This window comes from Mytilus trossulus, chromosome 13, assembly GCF_036588685.1.
Source record: "Mytilus trossulus isolate FHL-02 chromosome 13, PNRI_Mtr1.1.1.hap1, whole genome shotgun sequence".
NCBI lineage: Eukaryota > Metazoa > Mollusca > Bivalvia > Mytilida > Mytilidae > Mytilus > Mytilus trossulus.
In genome coordinates, this window is record NC_086385.1 from 34,192,942 (window position 1) to 34,216,643 (window position 23,702).

At 31.8% G+C, this 23,702-nt stretch overlaps 2 protein-coding genes across 3 annotated transcripts in view; both read right to left on the reverse strand.

The window, feature by feature from the left end:
* LOC134695385 (ecdysone-inducible protein E75-like) overlaps positions 1-23,702 on the reverse strand; it is a 66,349-nt gene that overhangs the window by 20,234 nt on the left and 22,413 nt on the right. Inside the window, exons 3-7 of one of the 2 annotated variants that reach the window (XM_063556618.1) lie at positions 21,865-21,962; positions 20,987-21,137; positions 19,927-20,126; positions 18,840-19,215; positions 13,533-15,052 (exon numbers count right to left, since the gene is read on the reverse strand). The exons of the other annotated variant lie outside the window; for it this stretch is intronic. Of the exons in view, the coding sequence (XP_063412688.1) occupies positions 14,835-15,052; positions 18,840-19,215; positions 19,927-20,126; positions 20,987-21,137; positions 21,865-21,962 (1,043 nt within the window). The 3' untranslated portion in view covers positions 13,533-14,834. Of the gene's footprint in view, positions 1-13,532; positions 15,053-18,839; positions 19,216-19,926; positions 20,127-20,986; positions 21,138-21,864; positions 21,963-23,702 lie in introns of those variants that run through there. 2 annotated transcript variants of the gene reach the window in all.
* Positions 3,660-6,437, reverse strand: LOC134695263 (uncharacterized). The gene is made up of 2 exons (XM_063556481.1): positions 6,344-6,437; positions 3,660-5,325 (listed from the first exon to the last, which is right to left on the reverse strand). The coding sequence occupies exon 2, from the start codon at positions 5,322-5,324 to the stop codon at positions 3,660-3,662; it is 1,665 nt and encodes a 554-aa protein (XP_063412551.1). The 5' UTR covers position 5,325; positions 6,344-6,437.

Genomic DNA, 23,702 nt, shown 5'->3' on the forward strand with positions numbered 1-23,702 from the left:
ATTCACTGTCAATATAAATCAAGATTCGATATTGCTCTTTGAACAGGTCCAATACAGACAAAAGCGGGATCAAGCTGAATTGGCTAGATATAGTCTTTTTTCGACATATGAAAAGAAATAAGAACGCTCTCCCCCAGTTATTGATAGGGATTAAAAAACAATTCAAAAAGATTAACTCGATCTTTCCCACAAATCCTCCATGAATATCAAATGGCCGCACCTTAATTTTCCTGTCAAGTTAATAAACAAATGTATTTCTTTGCCTAATTAATGTTTTATTACTTGTCGGAGATATATTTTGATTTTTAAACACTTCAGCGTGATTATCGCGCCAATTTATGACAGTATCCAATTTGAAGTTATGCCCGAATTGACCAATTGTCATTACTCCGTCACTTTTTTTTCAATTCTGAGTTGTTGCACATAACCGTCATTTGGTAAAAAAAAGTCTATTTAAAATTTGAAGTTAGATGATAATTTCCCTTAGATTTCGCTAGCTCCGTGTTGAAGTCATCACTTTGATGTCGAGATGGTAAACAGCATTAAAAGCGCCGTTTCGTCTTTTTTTTCCCTCAAGTTAATGTTGTTACTTTGTCATGGAATGACATTTATATCTTTTTGCAGTATATGCATGTTCGAATTTCTGGGGGACAATTTTCAAAGCTGTTATGAAAGCGTTATGTGCACCTTATATAAGTTTAAAATTTCAAACATTTTGGCCAAGAGCATCACTGAAGAGACATGTATTGTCGAAATGCGTATCTGGTGCAGGAAAATTCGTATCGTTATTGTTATTAACTTTGAATAACAATCTTCAATTATAAATCAAAAGGTTTGAAGTATTTTTTGCGATACAATTGTACACGTCATATGTATGTATATATCTGATATCATTTTATTTGTGGTTATATCTATATATTTTCGAATGAAAATTAAACTTAACCTGCAGTTTTTCTATAAATGAGTAACATGTATGGACCTATTGTTCAAACTGTACAGGTTTTCGAGGCGTTATTCTGGTGTTGTATTTTTTTATATCGTTTAGGATTTTGCATTATAGTATTAATTTGAGGTTTGATATTTTCACATAATAATAGTTATTTTTGTTCTGTAGGTGGGATTTATACGTGTTTCATTCTGTTAAACATAAGGAGATAATCGATCATAAGGAGTTAAGAGGGGAAAGAAAGAACACAATAGAAAAGTGGTTCTCTATGGCTGAAAAGATAGGGTATGTGCTGACCTTACACTTGAGACATTTTAGTGGTCTGGATAAGGAATAAGCATCGGTTACATATTTTCTTAAGATACAGTAGGAATTTCAATAAAGATTGATGAAAGACGCGTTGTAACTTATATAACAGTAAGGTGATGTGTGATGCTTTTAAATTGGACAACTATCCACCAGAGTTCAAATGAATTAAAAGTAATCAATTTGTTTTAGGAAGTTGATTACGAGATTTGAAGGGTCATTTAACTTCCCCATAGAGTGTGGTTCGTGGTTCGTGGTTTTCATCTGAATATATAAATGTTTGTAAGAGAGAAAATTGCCATTTTAACACAACGGGTCCGGATTTTTTGGAATAAAAAGAGGGAGCTTTTTTTTTTAAATCTGTTAAAGGGGCGAACAAATTTTACCTTAATAAACCCACTGTTTTTTTTAACTAAGTTAAGTGACCCCTATGGTACGCATATGCTGTATATCTTCGTTACATGTCTTCTGCTTTTGGTCTCGTCAGAGTTTAGACAGCTGATACAGCGGTTGGATAGAAATAACACTACGATCATTTGTTAAATTCTCTGGGGGATAAGATTTAAATCCAAAAGAACAGTCGGGGAGCCATCAGATAGACCGTGTCCCAAAAAAAATCCCAAGGGACTGGAGTGTATGTTTGGCTAAGGTGATAAGGATTAGCACGCACACGCCACACGCAAATATATTTCCACTTTTTACACAATTGTTTGTTGCAAATATACATTTTTTTATGTTCAATCAGCAAGAATTTTTGTACACTTTTGTTTGCCTCTTCTTTCCTTAATGTAAATGTTTATTTTCAAATGAAATTAACCATGTGATGGTTATGATTTATTATTCATTTGTTTTGTCTTATTATCTTTTTCTCCCAAACAGCTTTAAATTAATTTACAAAATTCAGTATATTTATAATCTTGGTTTTTATAAATAGATTTGCTAATCCTGGTTGCCCCTTCTAAAGAGGAATAGGGGGATTACAATGATGAACATATATATATCAATACGTTGACTGCTTAAAAGAAGAAATCTTCATAAATTTTAAGTAAAAAATGAATGTAGAAAAAACACGTGTTCAGTTTGCCTACATTTTTATTTATCAAAAAACGGTTGCAAATGAATGGGAACCCATATGTGTAACACTTCTTCAAACATGTACCTATTTAAATGCGTATTTTTAAATAAAATAACCACATACAATGTATTTACGTTATTATTTCTACGTGTAAGAAAATAATGGAATCGCTTATACCCGGGGCTTCTTGTGTAAATAAGAAAAATATAATTTCAGAGTTTTAAATTGCTGAATGTACGTCCTAAGTATCTGGACTATGATATAGGTGTGCTGCTCGATGTTGGTGTTTATCGTTTCAATTTCGTGATCCTAATTGTTTACTTATTATAAGTTCATGTGACCTTTGCTGAGTCAAAATGTCGGTGTCTTGTTTAACATTTTTTAACGTTTAGAATATGTGTAGCAAATTGCAGCTTGCTTTTTTTTAACCTCATTACGGAACAAAAAACTACCAATGATAAAAGGTATGTAGCAAATCATGATACACTTGAAGATAATAGGCTTGAATATTTTACAGCCATATGTTACAGCAAATTTATGTACAAGGTAATGACCTTATTCCCGCTTAACCATCTTTAAAGAAATACAAACACTGTTGTTAATTGTGAATCTGGTTGATTTGTAAATCAAATATGTGTAGCCTATATATGTTTCATACAGTGTTTATACAAACTATCAACATATTTGCATACAGCCTTTCGTCTCCCTTTAAATGCTTTTGAAAATCGAAAAAAAAACCACACACAAAAAACCTTCAAACGAACAAATAAAAGGAAGAAAAAAGTTACTTAGAACATTTTGAACAGTTTATTGCGGGTTATGAATTGATATAAATATCAAATTTAATGGCAATTTACATATGAATAATTTTTTAATGTACAAATATAATTTAGAATATAAAAAGTGTGTTTCAATTGTTGCATTTGTAAACTTTAAATTTAATTCACGGTTAATGGTTTCAAACAGAAAAAAAACATAGACATGTGTTATGATTTATTCTAATTTTATTAAATTTACCTAAATGTTCCGTTTAAATTTATCATTTAAATAGATTTACTATTATTTAAAAGAAAATAAACTATAGATTTATACAACTTTAAAAGTATACATTAATTGGGTTTATTCTTAAAAAGTTTATTGGATATATTAAACATAAAGTAAATACGGTGAAAATAAGGTATTAACAAACGGAATATATTAAAGATTATTTTTTAAAATTTTAAATATATTAGCTTTTATATAGATCTAAGTTTCTCATATATGCATCATTTCGTGCAGTGTATATACAAACGTATTGTTGTATCTTCACCTATAGCTACAGTCAGTTAAGGGTTAATTAGACAGTCCGTATTGTGTTTTGTAGATATTGATAGATCTACCATGGTCGTGTAGGACTAACAGTTCTTTTGTTTCATTGTTGTAAGATAAACCGATCGGTACATTGATGCCGTCATCTGCTGTCAAGACGATGTCATGTTTCTGTCCATCTTTAGATATTCTATGTATGTTGTTTGATAACCATCCTGATACAAACACATCACCACGGTCATCTACAGCTACACCGTCAGCACCTCTCAGGTCAGGACTGTTGTATATCTCACGTTCTTTTCCATCCGATGTAACGACGTATACTTTATCACTTTCTTTGTCAGTACAATAGACATCACCATCTTGATTGGTACAAATTTGATCAGGATCAAATGTTATTTGTATAACTTTAAGAATTTTGCCATCGATATCCACTATTGTTAGAGTGTGAGATTTATTGTTTACCCATAACTTATCCTTGACAATGGTGATTCCCCTACAGTTTCCTTTAACTTTAATTTTCCTATCAGTCTTCAATGTTGTCAGGTCGATGATCTGGATACCTTTACCACCAACAGATACGACAGCATGGTTGTTGTCATATAAGCTTATCTTTAGTGGTTTATCATCCAAATCTATCACGCTTGAGTTCGATCCATCAAGTTTACAAACAATAAGTTTTTCTTTTAAAAATTGACAGAGTAGTAACCTATCATTAGGAATAAAGCATCCTCTGTAGATAGTTACGCCATTTCCTAATTTCGTGGTCCGGAATGAATGTTTCAGTGATAACTTTCTTTCGTCTCTAACGAGACATTGACCTTGTTGATCAATATCTAGTAAAGACATTTGGACTTGAACATTTTCTACCGTTATTGTACCTAAGTCTGGGACTAGTTTACTAATGTTCGACTCGAATTCTGGCGGATGATATTTTAGAATCGGAACAGTAGCTGCTTGGATATCTCTGATTTCCAATTCTTTCTGGTAAGTTTTTGCATCTAAAAATTTTACCAACTGGAATAAATGGATTTCTGATGAATGTTGCTTCAGTGAATGTAGATCACTTTTCCATGTAGACAGGGAGTCTGAGCTGGACTGGAATCTATTTCTGTTTCGGGACACCATCTCAGTACAGGTTTTATACCTAGAATCAATGTCTTTATGAATATCTGCTTCTAACCTATCTAAATGATCAATAATGTTCTGCTTGATTTCCGACACCCTTTTCTTGATTTTGTTTCGATTTTTTTCTAAATCAACAAGTGTTGTCTCTTTTTGACTCAGTATGTTCTCTGTAACTTGATATAGATTGGAAAGCCTTCTCTCTAGATCAAAAATAGCAGTGCCATCTTTCACGCCTCTAGCTGCTCTTTCAATTGAAATGATAGACTTGCAATGTTGATGTGATATCGGAACACATGAATCACAGATTACTTTGTCATGTTGACAGCAGTACAGTATTATCTTTTGACCAGGATGCTTCTTGCAGTTCTTGGACAATTTGAGGAGTGAAGAACTGAGTTGTTGTATTTCTTTCATTTGTACTACCTTGTGAGGTGGGGACATCTTTTCGTGAACTCTGGAACACGCCTTACATACAAGTTCACTGCAATCACTGCACCAAGATACAGCTGTAATGTCTTCATCACTGCGCTGACAACCAGCACAGAATTTACTGTCCGCCATTCTGTAAGAATAGAAAAATATAGCGTCTGTAGTAAAGATACTCACTAAAGTATGAAAATTGTGGCGGCCTTTTTTGACCTCAAATGATCTGTAGAGATTTCTGGTTAAATGTAGACATGAATAGTGGTACATCTAATGGAATTTGGGAGGTTTTTTATATGTAAGTGTTCAGCCTGAACTGTCTAAACTCCTTATGCGATAATGACCGAAAAGCTGCAGAAAAAATGTGTAATCTAATTTTTTTGTCTTCAAGAAAACAAAATTCATTGATAACCATGTCGAAATTAAAAAGAAAACAATTAGAGAGTACCTAAAAACTTATTAATTACTTAAGAAGAATAGTAGTTTGTGACAATACTATTTATTTCACAAGGTAAATAAATAAAATAAAAATTTCAGAAAAATACATTTTGAGGAGGGGTAATAAAACATATTATATATTACAGTCGGATTAAAAGACGAGTTAGAATTTATTTAAAACTTTTGGAAAATTTTAATGAGAACGATATAGAAATATGCAAACTACTGTCATTCTTATATCGTGGGAAAACATAAAATAGTACAATTTATCAACAAAAATAAGAATTAAAAAGGAGGAGGGATCCATTTACCACACGCCTTTGTTAAAGAGAAATATCAAGATTATTTTTGAAAACATCGATTTGTATTGTTCAGAGATTGACACTGTCGCTTTTCAAGTGAGGTAACTAAGTCAATAAAAAGGGGCAATTACTATATGAGCACAGCTTTAGTGTTACCGTGTTTATTATTTTTTTCATTTTCTTTTCTTTATAATGATGCCATGAGTAAGGTCTATTAATGTCCGTATGCTACATGTACACGTTTCTCAATTAAATATAAATATACCACAATACACCTTTGTAAGTTGGATTTAAATGATAATAGCATACATTTTTTATTATCTTGGTTACCGACGTAAACATACAATTTGTATTATCATCTTTATCATTAGAAGTTTGATCTTTCTTTTTTTATTATGTTTGTTTGATTTAACTTACCTATCCAGTGTCTTTTAAAGCAAAACTGTGTTTGTTTTTTTTTACTTTTTGTTTTTGATCAGCACAGTAAAATTACTTTCGTTTTCAGTGGGAATTTCCATTTGATTAAAGGGAAATAACTCAAACGTACTAACTATGATTTAACTGAATCAGCGCTAAAATTTAAATCGCATTCGTGTTTATCATGTTTATGTTGATACGTTTGTGTGTTCCAACATGCGTGTGTCATTACAAATGTATTGTCACTAATTCAGTTATTACATAAAATAGCCCGTTAGTTTTCCAGTTTGAATTGTTTTTACATTGTTATTTCGGGGCCTTGTATAGCTGACTATGCGGTATGAGTTTTTGTTGCATTGTTGAAGGCCTTACAGTGACCTCTAACTGGTTATGTATATGTCATTCTGGGGCAGTGTCAACGAAGCTGTCCTAGGACTAAGACATGTCTTAGGATGGTCTTAGAACACGTCTTAGTCCTAAGTCGGGTTAACGAAAGTCTCCTAAAATAAGATACGTCCTAAATTTGGTCCTAAAGTTAGGATATACAATTAGGTGTCTTAGGATAGTCCTAAAGGTTACATCGTTCTAAAACGTAATAAAAACAACAAATATCGCATAAACTCAATACTAAAAATACTATAAATACAAAATTACACTATCATTAGATAAAATTAATAAAAACAATTAATGTTTAATGTTTGTTAAAGATTTAATTGTATTATAATAAATTATTTCGTGCTGCCTTTTTTGAAACCTTCACAATACTATTAGCATAAGCAACACTGATATTTTATATAATTCAAATATTGGAAAAAAGTTTACTTCTTTTTTTTTTTTACCTAATTCTGATTCGATACATGTAATGAAATCGAGTGGACCTAAGGACAAAACTAGTTTATGTACTAAAATTGCAGCAGTTTTGTGACCATTTACTTTTGTTTTCGTATTTAATTCATTTATATCTTTCATCATATTTAATAACGTATTTATTAGTATTCCGTAAAAACTGATACTTTTATTTTGCGTTAATTGTTTTCTATACAAGAGTCATCCTCCCTCTCTTTACATATAGGTTATAAAACACAATTTAATCTATGTCATACAAAACTCTACATATATTTTCAATTAAATAAATGTGTTATGATGGTCCTAGGACCATCGTAGTTATGACTGTCCTAAGACAGCTTTGTTTTACATCCTAAGACATGTCTCAGACACGTCCTAAGACCAACCTCAATAATGTCCGAAGACCTATCTTAGGACATATCCTAGGATACTTTCATTGACACGGCACCTGCTCTCTTGTGAACGGCAGCCTCGTCTGCAATCATACCACATCTTCTTTTTTATATTAATATTGATTGTACTGTGTTTTATTTTAACTTTTCCTTTACAAAAAATATACATGGTGAGTGTTCAGCCGTGAACGGTCTAAATTCCTTATGCGATAGTGACCGAAAAGCTGCAGAATAAAATGTGTAATCTAAATGTTTTGACTTCAAGAAAACAAAAGGCATTGATAACCATGACGAAATTAAATGGAAAACAATCAGAGAGTACAGAAAATCTTATCAATTACTTAAGACGAATAGTAGTTTGTGACAATACTAATTTATTTCACAAGGTAATTAAATAAATAAAATAATATACAGAAAAATACATCTTGAGGAGGGGAAATAACACATCATGTATTACAGTCGGAGTAAAAGACAAGTAAGAATTTATTTAAAACTTTTGGAAAATTTTATTGAGAACGATATAGAAGTTGGCATACTACTGTCATTCTTATATCGTGTGAAACATAAAACAGTGCAATTTATCAACAAATTAAGAATTAAAAAGGGAGATGGGTTCCATTCACCGCACGCTTTTATTGAAGAGAAATATCAAGATTATTATTGAAAACATCGATTTGTATTTGTCAGAGATTGACACTATCGCTTTATAAGTAAGGTAACTAAGCAAATAAAAAGGGGTAATTACTATATGAACACAGATTTAGTGGTACATGTACCGTGTTCATTTTTTTTTTCATTTTCTTTTCTTTGTAAAGATACAATGAATAAGGTTTATTTAAGTCCGTATGCTGCATGTACACGTTTCTCAATTAAATATAAATATACCACAATTTGTAAGTAAGATTTAAATAATCATAACCTACATTTTGCATTATCTTGGTTACCAACGTAGAGAAACAATTTGTATTGTCATCTTTATCATTAGAAGTTTGACTTTTCTATTTTTGATATGAATGTTTGATTTAACTTACCTATCTAGTGTTTTTTTAGGCAAAACTGTTGTTTTTTTTGTTGTTTATTTTCCGCACAGTAAAATCACTTTCCTTTTCAGTTGGAATTTCCATTTGATTAAAGGGAGACAACTTAAATGTACTAACGGTGATTTAACTGAATCGGCGCTAAAATTTAAATCGCATTCGAGTGCACCAACATGAGTGTGTCATTACAAATGTATTGTCAAAAAAAAAAGTTTTTACCTAAATAAGCTCGTTAGTCTTTTCGTTTGAATTGTTTTACATTTTTATTTCGGACCTTGTATAGCTGACTTTACGGTATGAACTTTTTCCATTGGTAAAGGCCGTACGTTGACCTATTTTTGGTAAAGTCTGTGTTATCCTGGTCGTTTGTGGAGATTAGTCTCATCTGCAATCATGCCACATCTTCTTTTTATATTAATATTGATTGTACTGACTTTTATTTTAAACTTTTTCTTTACAAAAAAAAATACACATATTGAGATACAAGTAAGCTGACACAGGGATTTGTATAGTGATGTATATATTTCTATACAAATCATTGACAGACATTTTTAATTTAAAAAATTAGTAGGTAACAAAAAGGATTTTTTTAATATGTATTACTGTGTTAGGAAACCAAAAATATTCAGAATATTAACTTAAACTCTTACCATAAGGACGTTCAGTCAAGTTCAATTAGCCCGAAATTAATCTGATATTATTTGTTAACAAAATCAGTTTGATATTGATGTCAACCGGTAAATCGCAGCTACTGCAATATATAGACAGTTCTTAACTTGTCTGAATTAAACTGAATTTACTGCTGTGGATATATGTGATAATAGACTGGAGAATACACAGGAATTAATAAAAAATGGTCCCTCAACTCTGTTGACAGTTTTCTGAGGGTAATAATTTGTCTTATAACCCTCTCATCTATTTTTTTTTAATTTATCAGTCATTCTCCAAGTCAATATTTCAGGGTTTGTATTCCCTATCATGATTTTCATGATAGAGGGTTGCTGCCCCCATTGAAGCTTTTAAACTAAGGGTTCCAAATTGAAACAATCATTCCTCCGTAGATTTTAATGACGCCATCAGGAGTTGGTAAACCGTTATGGGATATTCGTTTCATAGATGAATGCAGGTGTGTTCCAAATGTCGCAACTACAATCCCGTCTTATGCTTCCCGGGTTTGTACTGACATGAGCAACACTATATGTAAATCAAACGGAACAAAATCTGCTGAAATGATATGTTTCATTCATTCTTATAGCTATCACATTGCGCTATCAAGTAATACTAAGATCATCTTTAAAATTGAAATACTGATATAATGTGTCTCAAATTGATGACCGAGACATGACCAAACTTATCGCACAAATAGTCAGATATTCAAATGCCATTGATACATGTATAACTAACGAAAAGGATAATAAATATTTGATTAATTTGAATTATATATGACTTCGGATTTTTTTAAATAAAGATTTATTTTATTATTATTTGTCGTCGACTGCATGTTGTTGAATGACCGAAACTTGAAATTTCAGACACAGTTTACACCAATAAAAGTAGATATTACTACTATTTGTTTTTGAATATCCAAACATTTGTTCAGTATTAATACTTTTAAATCACTTTTAAAGATCGAATTCAAGATAGGCTTTAGGTAATTCCTCATTCGAAAATTATTCGTATAGTGGTATCTTCATTTACATAGAATAGAGTTTTTACATTTGTTTATGGATTGTCACGTCCGTGTGTATCACTAGCATCACTTCCAGTGAAGGGTTCGATAAGGATTTTAGTTAAAGCATACCTATTCTCTTAGGACACGTAAGCTCAATGATCGAGGATGGCGTGAGTTAATTAATGAGGTACGAAATCACAAAACTAGAAAATTATTGAAATGAGGTGATTTTTTATTTTATACATTAATTTACAATATTGTGATAAAATTTCGTTTTTTAAAATAAATTAAAAAAAATGAAGTCCCACGCTTTCTTTGAAATTAAATTGAATTATGCCATTATGGTGTAATGTGTAAGGTGTTCAATGCAAAATTAGAGGTGTATGGTGTAATGACACAGGTTGTATAGTGTAATGATGTATGGTGAATGGTATAATGGTGTTTGGCGTTATGGGGAAGTTTACACCATTTTTATATATGTTGAATCCGTACTTTCCGGAACCATTGTATTGCCTTAACCATGATTGTTGTGATGATTACATGTATCAGCCTCTTTTGTCGTTTGAATGAAAAGTAAAGGATGATTATATGAAAGCCCTTTGTTTTATTTACAATATATATATGCTTGTCTTTAGTCCCCCAAACCTAAGTCAATTATATCACACCAAGGACTGTAATACTACTTAATGTATTGTGATCAGCAGAGAATAGTTTATGAATGGGATAAATTTGAATAACTTTAAAACGTCAACTTTTAAATCTAAATTCGCCTTAAGATATAAAACGATTTATTTTCATAAACGTTTATATGTATGCCGAATCGAGATCTGAATATATAAAGTATGAAAGGGAATAATTACCCTATTAAATATCTTTCCGAAAGTCATCGCTGTTATTTTCGTTTTAGATATCGGATTATTATTCTAACGTTAGTATATAAAAGTCACAGCTTTAATGTATAGGTTTTAATCGTTTCGCTCTTGGAGGTGAAACGCTTTACAATATGTATATATTTTGTCAGGCGTAGCGGCACACACATTGTCACCAAAAACAATACTAAATGATTTATATTTGTTTATGTCTGTCATTTGGGAAATTGTGAAGAGTGGTTTCATTGACAATCGAACACCATCTTTAATTGGGTATTTTTAGATAGAGTTAGCAATTTATAAGGTCCTGTTTATAGCTCTTCCGTCAATACAGACAGGATTCATTGAATACATTTTGTTTTTCAATTCTTTGTTTATCAATTTAGAAATTTCTAAGGACGTAGGTACAACACTCCACTAAGCAAAGGGGATGAGATTGGGAACTTTGAATTCAGAAATTATTACATGTCATTGTAATTGCGATTGTGTCTGTCGACTTGTATGTGATTTTAATTTTCACATAATGTTTCATTTATATAAAATATTTCCAAATGTGAGTTTGAATTATTGCGTTTACAACTCTGTTGTATTTTTGACAATAATAAAAACCTCACTTAAATTTCTGAATTATCATTATTTTTATTGGAAGATCTGGTATGCAAATCAACGAGAAAGCATAATCACACAAAATAAAGGCGATGTTCAATTCTTGTAAACCAATTTGAAACTGAGACAAATCAAAATGATGATGACTATGATGCTAGGTTTGCTCTGATATTTGTATGATACACAAGCTTCAAAACAATTCAATTGTAGCTATTCATAACCACAGTTCAATACAGCATATAACTATATACCATAAAATGCCAATCAAAAGATATAGTTCATTGTTCGATGGTTGTTATAGCATTGTTGCTGCTACACGCATATGTCCAATTATGAAAATGATCCAGCAGTGTGCAGATTTTTCGTATGTTAATTGTTCAATCCACCATTTTCTACATTAGAAAATACCTGTACCAAGTCAGGAATATGACAGTTGTTATCCATTCGTTTGGTGTGTTTGAACTTTTGATTTTGCCTTTTGATTTTCCTTTTTGAATTTTCCTCGGAGTTCAGTATTTTTGTGTTTTTACTTTTTGAATTGAAATGACTTGGTTTTAATAATGTCGTCTGCGCAAAACTTTCTATTTTCAAAATTATAAAGAAAGGCCAACAAAAACAAAAGATCAGGGCCAAACAAATGAAGTTAACATCAACTATAGTTTTTTTATTTTATTATTTCGAAGCGAATAAATTATTATTAGTGCTATCTCTTATTTCAATTTGTAAAAAATAAAATAAAGAAAATGGGGTAGGATTGCTTATGACACATCTCTTCACAAGACACCAATAAACGATGCCCATGCTGCAGTCAGCTATAGAAAGGCCTTATTGAACATGATATTAAGGTGGTACCCAACACTTTAACTAAAATTAATTTGGCTGGTTTAATTTTCTTGAAATTTTGGCAAAGTATTAACTTTGACCCTTTAACAAAAATATAAAAATTTGAAAAAAATTGAACCAACAGTTTTATCAGAAAAATCACACTGGTTATATAGCAGTTTGACAAACACTTATTTTGATCATTGAGAAGCTTAATATTCCCTTAACAACACAACATAATTAAAACGTTTAGCTGATTTTACAGAGTTATCTCTCTGTAGTGTTAGGTACCACCTTAAGGGGTGTTGACCGTTAACAAGTTGTTTGTCTCAACCGGTTGTTGGTTGACAATGTATGATTAAATGTAGTAATTCGAAATAAAACTAAGATGTACGAGATATTGATAAAAAAAATGTATCAAACCAAATATTTCAATGGTGTTGTCGATGTTAATAAGGAAGGAGGAAACAAGAAATGTGCATGTGCCAACGATGTAGTCTTGTCAATAGGTGTTCAATAATATTTTTTTCAGGGTGATTAAGTAAATTGTTAATTAGTAAAAAAGTTTAAAGGTTTTGTCACAAATATGTCTAAAGTCAAGACTGATTAAGACATTTAAAAGTACAGTCCGATTGAGAACAATAACACCGAAATGATGTAACAGTAAATAGGAGGCGAAAACAACTAAAGTGACATTCAGGCTCACAAGTCGAAAACTAACTTACAACGCAATGGCAAAAAAAACCCCGAAAAACGACAAAACTCATTCAATAGTGTACAAATACACAGCATTGAAACCTAAAGACTAAGCATCATGAACCCACCAAAAACAAGAATGATTTCAAGTATTGCAAAGTGGTTAATCGATCCTGCTCCACATAATGCACTGTGGTGTAAGTTTGAAAATTGAAAGAACGCATTTATGCCTTTCAAATACAAATCATATGACAAATTTGAATCAATTTATTTATGTCTATAGGTAACAACATTTTGAGGCCCTCGTCACTTAGAGATACACATACTATCATAATTGTTCATATTAAACGTAGCAATATATACAGGTTTGTAAAACACTATAAAATAATAATAATTTCATATGATCATATTATTTAACTTGATAAGCATCAAACATTTATAAAAGCGTACTATCTGATATCATGAGCAAACGCCAACGAGCATATGGGAATTCCGAGAAAGTGGCTGTTTCAATCGGCGGGGGACATTTTAGCTAAAAAAATCGGACGTTTTAACGCCAAAGTAGTGCCTGATTTTTAACCCATTTTAGCGAAAATTGAAATTGTCAATGCCCATTTTAGCAATATATTTTTAACCCATTATAATATACTCAAATGCATAATATAGAAAAAAAACCTTTCAAAACCCAAAACAGCACAATATTAAAAATATGATGTCCATTACAATACAGCACTAAAAGTCTACAAGATTTAATCAAATTTTAAAAGTTCGTTCTAGCCTGGAATTTATTTCCTAGAGAACGTATGTAATGAGCCCTGGATAAACCTAATGTACAATAATGTTGAATTACATTAGGAACTGTTCTTTCTCTTTATCTTGTCTATATTTTGGTGCACATTCGTCTATGCTTCGTATTTTTATATATGTTGTTGTTTGCAATTCGATAATAGAATCAAGAAAAACGCTAATGTCTGGGTGACAACTATATAACATTGCTCATTACAATGGGCAACGAACGGCTCTGAACTCTTATTTGTTTGTTTGAATTACTATGAACTTCCGCCCAAAGCTTAGTGAGTATTATTCAACCACGTTTTCGCTAAAATGGGCTATCGAAAATACAGTTGAACGGATTTAGCCGGCGTAAAAATGGGCTCTAATGTCGGCGCTTAAATGTCCGCTAATAATTCAAAATTTTTCGCTCAAATGTCCTGCGCCCGTTGCAATTGGTGGCTACACATTTGTACAGCATGGAATTTCCTAGGTATTTGCTTCGTTTGTCTCATCGAAAGATAAATGTTTGAAATACATTGTAAGCATGTGACTTTTGTATATAAAACGAGATCGGACACGGAGAAACTATCTCGGAACTTCCGTATTATCGTTAGTGTAGTGTCTCGATAAATAAATAAATAAAATGCGCAAAAACAATGAAATATAAATGAATTGTTCATTTATACTACCGGAAGTTTGAATTGTTTTGTGCATCCTGAATTTCGGAAATATTTAATCTCTACATTCGTAAATCATACATTGATTCTTGCGCTTAGTTCATGACACGTCGACAATGTCTATTTGTGAGTTGAGAATTATTTCTAAATACACCCCAGAAATAGTCCGTAAGTTTATTAGAACTTCAACAATTTTTGTAAAAAGTTGTTCACAGTTATCATGATTTTGAGCAAATTGACTTTTTAACGCAAGACACAAAATATCTTCCATTTGTTCCAGTAGGAATGTGTTCTTATAAATATCCAGTCCAGGTCGATCTACAAAATAAAGTATATAAAACAATTATTGCAAAGTATATATTAACAAGTCTTAGACACATTATTTTTTTATAAGTTGTAATTGGTTAAGAACTAGCTGTCAATAAGTTCGAGTACTCTCCGATCTGTACTCAGTGTTAGTGTTGTGAGGATGTACAAGTACCCAGTCCTCGTCCACTCTGTAATGTTGTTAGATGTATTTCTAATTGTATCCAACTGACAGCTTTGGACGTTTTTAACTGAATTTGAAAATGCTTGAAAACCAATAAATCATTTAAACTGACTGCCTGACGCTCGAGTGTTGCTTAGGTTCTTATTCGGTTTAAACTTGGTTTGATACAGTTTATTATTGTATATGTATCGAACCATTTGAGATCGCGCCCGGTTTTTGGTTGGGTTTGTAAAGGAAATATTTAGTCAGCTTTCAGCCCTTAGAGATACAGACCCTAAACAATATTGGAAATTATTAAAGTCATTAAAATATGAGAACACTAATAAAAAAATTGAGCTTCAAGCTGGTTTTCCAGAAATTATTGATCATTTTAAGCATCAAGGAGAGTCTGTAAACTATGATAAAGAATTTATAACTAAAATTGAAACCGATATATTAAATGAAACTGATGCACTTTTATTCAATGAGGTAACTGATAAACCTTTTACTATCAATGAAGTAAATAAATGTATACAAAAATTAAAAACTGGGAAAAGCTCTGGTCCAGACCAAATTTGTAATGAAATTATTAAATATAGTGGTGTTGTTACTTGTAAAGCTATTACTAAGCTTTTTAATTTAATTCTTGATTCTGGTAAATATCCATCAAACTGGAGAAAATCTTTTACCATACTTATTCATAAAGCTGGAGATAAGCTAGATATTAATAACTATAGGGGAATTTTCCTTCAAAATTGTATTGCTAAACTTTTCGATGCTGTTATTAATTCTAGAGTTGTAACTTACTATGAAGACAAGTTTTCAGTTCATCAATTTGGATTTAGAAATAATCATAGGACAGCAGATAGTATTTTTATTCTAAAAACTTTAATGATAAAATATTTGACAAAAAAAAAAGAATAAAATTTACTCTTGCTTTGTTGATTTGCGTCGTGCTTTTGACACTGTTTGGCATGCTGGTCTCTTATACAAATTAAAGAAGGATGATGTTGGAAAGAAAATATTTGAAGTAATTAAAGATATGTATAAGTGTTGTGAATCTTCAGTTAAAATAGATAATAAACAATCTGAATTTTTTGAAATAGATAAAGGGGTCAAACAAGGGGACAGTTTGAGCCCCACATTGTTTAATTGTTTTATTAATGATCTCCATTCAATTTTTGATGGGACATGTGATCCTGTGTCCTTAGATAAAACATCAATAACTAGTCTTAGTTTTGCTGATGATCTTTTAATATTATCAGAATCACAAAACGGTTTACAATCTGCTTTGAATAAACTGGAAAAATATTGCTACAAATGGCAGCTGACTGTAAATACAAATAAAACAAAAGTTATGATTTTTCATTCTAGAAATTCTTTTGAGTCAAAATTTTTTTATAAACAAAATCAGTTAACAGAAGTTAAAGAGTATAATTTTCTTGGGAACATTATTGATAATAAAGGAAAATTTAAGAGATCTACACATGAACTATCCAAAAAAGCGTTTAAAGCGTTATTTTCACTAAAAAAATATATGTCTAATTTTCATCATGTCCCTGTTGATTTATCATGTAAATTATTTGATTCACTTATCAAACCCATAATTTTATATAATAGCGAGATCTGGTTTATGGAAGATTATTACTCAATTTATAGAGCCATAAATAGAGCCACTTTGCATGGAACTAACTGTGATATTTTATCATTGACAGATAGATTCAGCTTTGAGAAAGTGCATCATAAGTTTTGTAAAACTGTTCTTGGAATTAAAAAAACCTCATGTAATATAGCTGCAAAGTCTGAGTTAGGACGATTTCCACTTGACTCTTTTATTAAAACTCAAGTTTTATTATATTTTTGTAGAATAAACTGCCATGAAATAAACCCTCTTGTTAAAGAAGCTTTTGCATTAAATAAGTCTTTGTCTGAAGATGGAATATATACTTGGTACACTTTTGCCATGCATATTTTTAAAGAATTTAATATTGATGAAGAACAATATGTTGATTCTGATAAACCTTTTAAACTTATAAAAAAATCACTCAAAAAAACTTTTAAATGTATAGTGAAGGAAAAGTATAATAACATCACTCTTCAAAAACTTTCAAATATTGATAACAGTTCAAAACTTTATCTTTATAGTAAACTTTAAAATGAAATTAAATTTGAGGACTACCTGCACAATCTAAACAATTTTAATAGTCGTCAGCTTTTAACAAAATTACGTGTAAGTGATCATAATTTGGAAATTGAATTAGGACGTTATAAAAAAATTCAAAGAGAACACAGACTGTGCAAAGTTTGTAAAATTTTAGATGATGAGGAACACTTTTTCCTTCATTGCCAAATTAACAGTAATGTAAGACATTCCCTTATAAATGCAATTAAAACCCATTATCCTAATTTTAACCAGCTTGACTCAAACTCTAAACTTAAAACTATTCTAGATCCCAATAAAGATATTTTGTCTAGTGTTGTAGACTATATAAAGCAATCTATGGAATTGCGAAAATAAGGTCCACATTGGTCAATTATTATATACATCTATATATAGATATATGTTATTAATATCAACTTCACTTTTTAAAAACATTTATCATGTATAGTTATGTGTCATGTCACTTGTGTATACATTGTACTATGTTTGCATTTTAACCCGTCAAGGTTTCATGTTTTTTGCAATAAAAAAAAAGATTATTTGTATTGCTTAGTCTTTCTTTTTTCTATGTTGTGTTTTGTGTGGGTTTTTGTAAGGGGTTGTCAGTTTATTTTCGACTTCAGAGTTTGAATGTCATTTTTGTACCTTTCGCCTCTCTTTTTGCACCTTTCGCCTCTCTTTTTGTACCTTTCGCCTCTCTTTTTGCACCTGAAGTTTATTAAAGCTTAATCCACTCGATATCAGACATGGCCAATAACTACAAGGCTCTTTGAATGTATCGAAATACAAATATAAAAAAAACGGGAATTTACTGTCTGGAAAATCTGCAGTCTCGTACCCAGTGGCGGATCCAGATTGGGGTTCCGGGGGTTGGAACCCCTCTATTTATTACCGATCAATGCATTTAAATGGGGGCATACAGTTGGAACCAACCCCCTCTCCCTCTTTTATCCTGGGTTAGGAATCCCCCTTAAAAAATTGGCTGGATCCGCCTATGGTACCAGTCACTGTCGCAAATCAGCATTTATGTTCACAAAGAGCAAATGTGCTAACTTACTTTATATTTATACAAGTCATACATTCACGACTAAGGCCTTGTAACGTATTGGTCAATGTTAGGGACAACATCAAAAGTTCAATGTAGGATAAAAAACTTAATTCAGATAGTTTTTTTAATGACCCCTCTACCCCCCTTCTAACTTAACTTGGGAAAAATTGATTGACCCATATGGATATATGTAAAATCGATGTAGGATAAACAAAACTTGCAGCAAGTTTAACCCCCCTTTCCCAAACTATTTGAATTAAGTTTTGTATCCTTCATTGATCTTTTGATGTCGCCCCTTAATATATTGAGCGTGCAATATTAAGGAGACATTTTAAAAGTATTTCATATTAATAGACTGAAGAAGTCACATTTGAGTTAAATACCATTCTAGATATATGTCTATCAAAGATTGATCTCTACAACTTACCTGGTGAAAACAACACCATGGCAGCCATCACAGATAATTCAACGTCAGTCAATTCCAACTTTTTTAACTTTTGAACTGAGTAGAACATATCTAGTAGAAATTGACCAAAAATACCATACTGTTCACAATTCAGAATATCTACGATATATCCAAAACGGTCCAATATTTTACCGAAAGTAGTTTCATCGTTCCAATATAGTGAATGAATGACAGCGATTTCCAATAAACTTTGTTTCACAAGATTTCGCTGACTATGCACATCTATTTTTTTGAATGGAGTCAAATCTCGCGCAAATAACGTTGTGAAGTGGACAATGGCTGGCAAGTATCTAGAACACAAAATCTTGGTATCGTTCTCGCATTTGACCTCCAAAACCTGAAGAAGTAAAACAATATAAACATTTCGAGCACATATACTTTAATGAAAGAGATGTAAGGCATACGGTAAGAATTTTTAATTATAACAGCAACAAAAAATACTGTTTAAAGAAATATCTTCGCTCTTTGTTTTTCTATTATTTTTTTAATGGCCGATTGACTCAGACGTGAGATTTTGTGACCGTTCTCAGTACAGGAACATGTATAATGTATGACTAAAATACGTAACATAACCGGTAATATTCAATGCCCCCCATCAATTAGGGAGCTAGCCTACCGTTTGATTTGTATATGACAGGTAAGATACAAACTGTTGTCCTTTCCTTTTTTTTTGCTGTAAATTCTGTCCTGCCTTTATATTTTTTTACTCTATTCCGTCCTGCCTTTTCTTTATTAGTGTATCCAGACTTTTTTGGTAAACCTAAATCGTCATCCTGCCTTTTTGTTAAAATTGTCTCATCTTGCCTGTTCTTTTACTTGAAACTCATGTACTGCGTTTTTAATTATTTATTTTTTTCAAATCTTAAACACCCCACCTCCCCTTTAACAATTATATAGTTGCTCCCGCAGAAAGCCATATATAAGTTACTTTTAATAACCTTTTTTTTTATGTTTCATATTTTAATCATTGACGGGAAAAAAACGTAGTGTATTAAACTGTTTGTATTCAAATGCCTATTTCAAAAGAGACAATCTTGCGCATGCTCACCTTTGACTGCTGGTAGCGACATGTTAATGCATGAAACTCTTTATTCGCTGCCATAAAACTATCATGAATTTTTAAAATCAATTCTTCTGTCTTTATCTGCTTGTCAATATCAATTCGATCATGATTCTCGTTTGATGAAATTTTAAATAAGTTAAATCTGGACGGCTTATCTTTCTTTGGACATCTTCCCAATCTAACAGCTAAATAATAAAAATACTAGGATTAGTTGATTGTTGTGTGCTTACCAGGTTATATCACGAAGTTATATGAGGTAATAATGTTACTATACAGAGCTACATGTATATAAGACCTTGAGGACGAATTCGTAAGTTAAACTACTAACACAGTTGGCTTTGAAATTGGTGCTAACTGCAACAGAAAACCATTATTTTATGAAGTTGTTGTGCAAGTTTTTAGGATAATTGGTAGACATAACGTGATTAACTGATTATTTGCTGTTTGGTTTACGTGTCATTGGTATTCAGATGGAGAACACATCTCAAATAAACTATCATATGGTAATTAAAGTTCTGCAAAGTGTGTTGATTGGGATAAAAGGTGTGAATTTCTACTGGCAATAGAAAGATCTGTTGCAAATGTTCCTTAACGTATAAGGAGCATCTCATTTCCGAACGAACTTTACTATGTATGTATGTATAAATCCCCAACGGCACAACCAAGAGGACACCACTCTCTGGCATAAGTTTCATTTCCAAAAGATATAATTAGAAGATGTGGTATAATAATGCCAATGAGACAACTCTCTACAAGAGACCAAATGACACAGAAATTAACAACTATAGGTCACCGTACGGGCTTTAACAATGAACAGAGGCTATATCGTATAGTCAGCTATAAAAGCCTTGAATGACAAATGTAAAACAGTTCAAACGAGAAAACTAACGGCCTAAGTTATGTACAAAAAATAGACGGAAAACAAATATGTAACACATGAACAAACGAAAAACACTCAGTTTGATGCCTATATTGACCAAATGTCTGCCCCCTGTCAGCTAATGGGATTTATCAAATAACCTTAGTATATGAAACAACAACGTACCTTCGTGTGACATTCCTGCATCCAAACATTTCTTCATACGGCAGTACTGGCACCGGTTTCGGCTAATCCTCATGATAAGACATCCTTTCTTATCACCATTGGCACATGGTTTATACGTCAACTTTTGGCGGACTGTCCTTCTGAAGAACCCCTATAAAAAGATAGCTATATATATTATACAACTATAAAATGTAAAAAAAAAACTAACAGAAGGTTAGCAATAAGTTTGTGTAAATTTAATGTATTGGAACAAACAATAAGTAATAGGTTGTGCGCACAAAGTATATAGATATAAGAAGATAAGGTATAAGTGCCAATGAGACCGCTCTCCATCTAAGTCACAATTTATAAAAATCAACCATTATAGGTCAAGGTCGGGTCTTTAACACGGAGTCTGAGCTCTAATCGACCAACAAGCTATAAAGAGTCCCAAAAAATACTAGTAAAAAAACATTCAAACGGGAAAACCAACGGTCTTATCTATATGAACAACGAGAAACGAGAAACACCTATGAACCAAATAAACAGACGACAACCTCAGATTCCTGACTTCGGACAGTAACAAACAATTGCAGCGAGATTAAACGTTTTTTATGGTACTGGTACCTATATATTTACACTACAACATAAAGAGAACCGGTCTGACCTTTATTTTCACATAAAAAAAAATCATTCAACTAAAAAAAAAGATCGATCTAAGCGTTTACACCAAAAAAAAAAATCGATTCAAATAAGATTGATCTTTTAAAAAACACCTCTAGAAGTAGACTTTTTGAGTCCGATCTTACATATTTACACTGGACCAAAGATAGATCGATCTTTTTTGTCAGTGTAAACGGGGTCTTAAATAACTATCTTCCTATTATATATATAATTACCTTGCATCCTTCACAAGAAAAGACTCCATAATGGAAACCGGAAGCTTTGTCACCACATATTTTACAGAGGATATGTCCATCAGGGTATATTTTCTTTACTGTAATAGTTCTAACCATTCAATTAATAAAGCAAACAAAAACAAATTTAAAATCTAAAAACATTTTATTTGTAACTATTCATTGCAGCATGAAGAGTGGTCCATAGTGAGCGGATACCCAGGATTTTGTTATGCGACTGTGACAGTTTTCTTACTCTACATATTTGTTTACATCATTGAACTTGGTACGGTGACTATTATAGAGTACATGCCTGAATTTGAATGCGGTTGTCTATGCAGCAAATAACGTATTTATTTCTTGGGGATTTTATTGTGTTTGCTTTCAGAAAATTCACACTTATGTTGTAATAGTTGTTAAGTGTATTTTGATATTAGACAAATTCCAATTGATATAAAAACACATTTTGGAATTGATGATGTTTTATACTGTTTTACAAATATCTTGATTTGCACACCAATTTTCATGACCGTGCAACCTGTTTAAAAGTGTGATCACGTGTAATATACTAACTACTATTGTCCATGTGTAAAGACAGATTTTCAATCTAATTCGATTTCACGAGGGACATATGTTTATCATGGACAAACGATCAAAATTCGTTCAATCTTAAGCTTGTAGAATAGCCAGGGTAAAAAAAAACAATTTGAGTTTGGCCACATCATTTTAAAATCAAATCGTGCTTATATACTATGCGTCTGTACAGCTTCGTTGTATTGAACAGAGATTTATCTTGACCTTACTTCAATATAATTGTTCAATGGTATTTTAAAACTGTGTATAGAAGTTTATCTCCCAAATATTATAATTAACAAATTTGTTTAGGTTGGTAAATATCGTGACGTAGCAAATAAAAGATACATAATTTGACAATCACGTTTTAAAAACGATACGATAACAACATTGCTTTAAATTAGATTGAACAGTTAAATGGGGGGGGGGGGGGGGGCAATATGGGGACCGTTTACATGTTAACAACACCTCGATTTTGGCAAAAACTTTTAACAAAAAATGCAAAAATGCTGATAACAGTTAACATAGGGGGTTGAAAACAATTAACAGCTTAAACTGATCTCAGATAACAGTTAACATTCACCTTGAAAAAGGCCATAACAGGTTAACACAAAAAGGTATTGCCCCCTCCTTAAATAGAAGACATGCAGTGGCGGATCCGAAGGGAGGTGCCGGTGGTTGAACCCCCTATTTTAGGACGATAAATGCATTTGAATGGGGACATATACATGTAGTTGGACCCACCCCCCTTTATCATGGGTTTGGAATCCCCTTTTGGAAATTGCTGGATCCGCCCCTGACGTGTCACCATAAGAAAATTTATTTTAAGTCGGGTTACATGAAATACTACAGAGCGTATGTTTATAGTATTTCATGTAACCCGACTTAAAATAAATTTTCTTATCTTCTCTTCTCTTAACCATTCCCGGATACATTATTCTGTTTTCGGGTCGACAAGTCTTTGTTCTTTAACTTCAATACCACGTGGTTAACAAAAAAGCAGCAGATAAATTTCGAAGTCTATGGTTTGACATACGTTCTTCAACTCTCGAGACAAGCGAGCTAATACGAGACCACTTAGTCACAACTCAAATATATGAGGGAGAAGATAGAGTAAAATGGCTGTGTCACAGATTTTGGTCAGTAATATTTTGATAACATTGGCAAATGAACTAAAATTAAAAACAAAAAATTGTAATAAAGTATGATTTCAAGACAACTTTAAAAGAACATTTTCACCGATTTTTTATGCTTTTGATACAAATTTT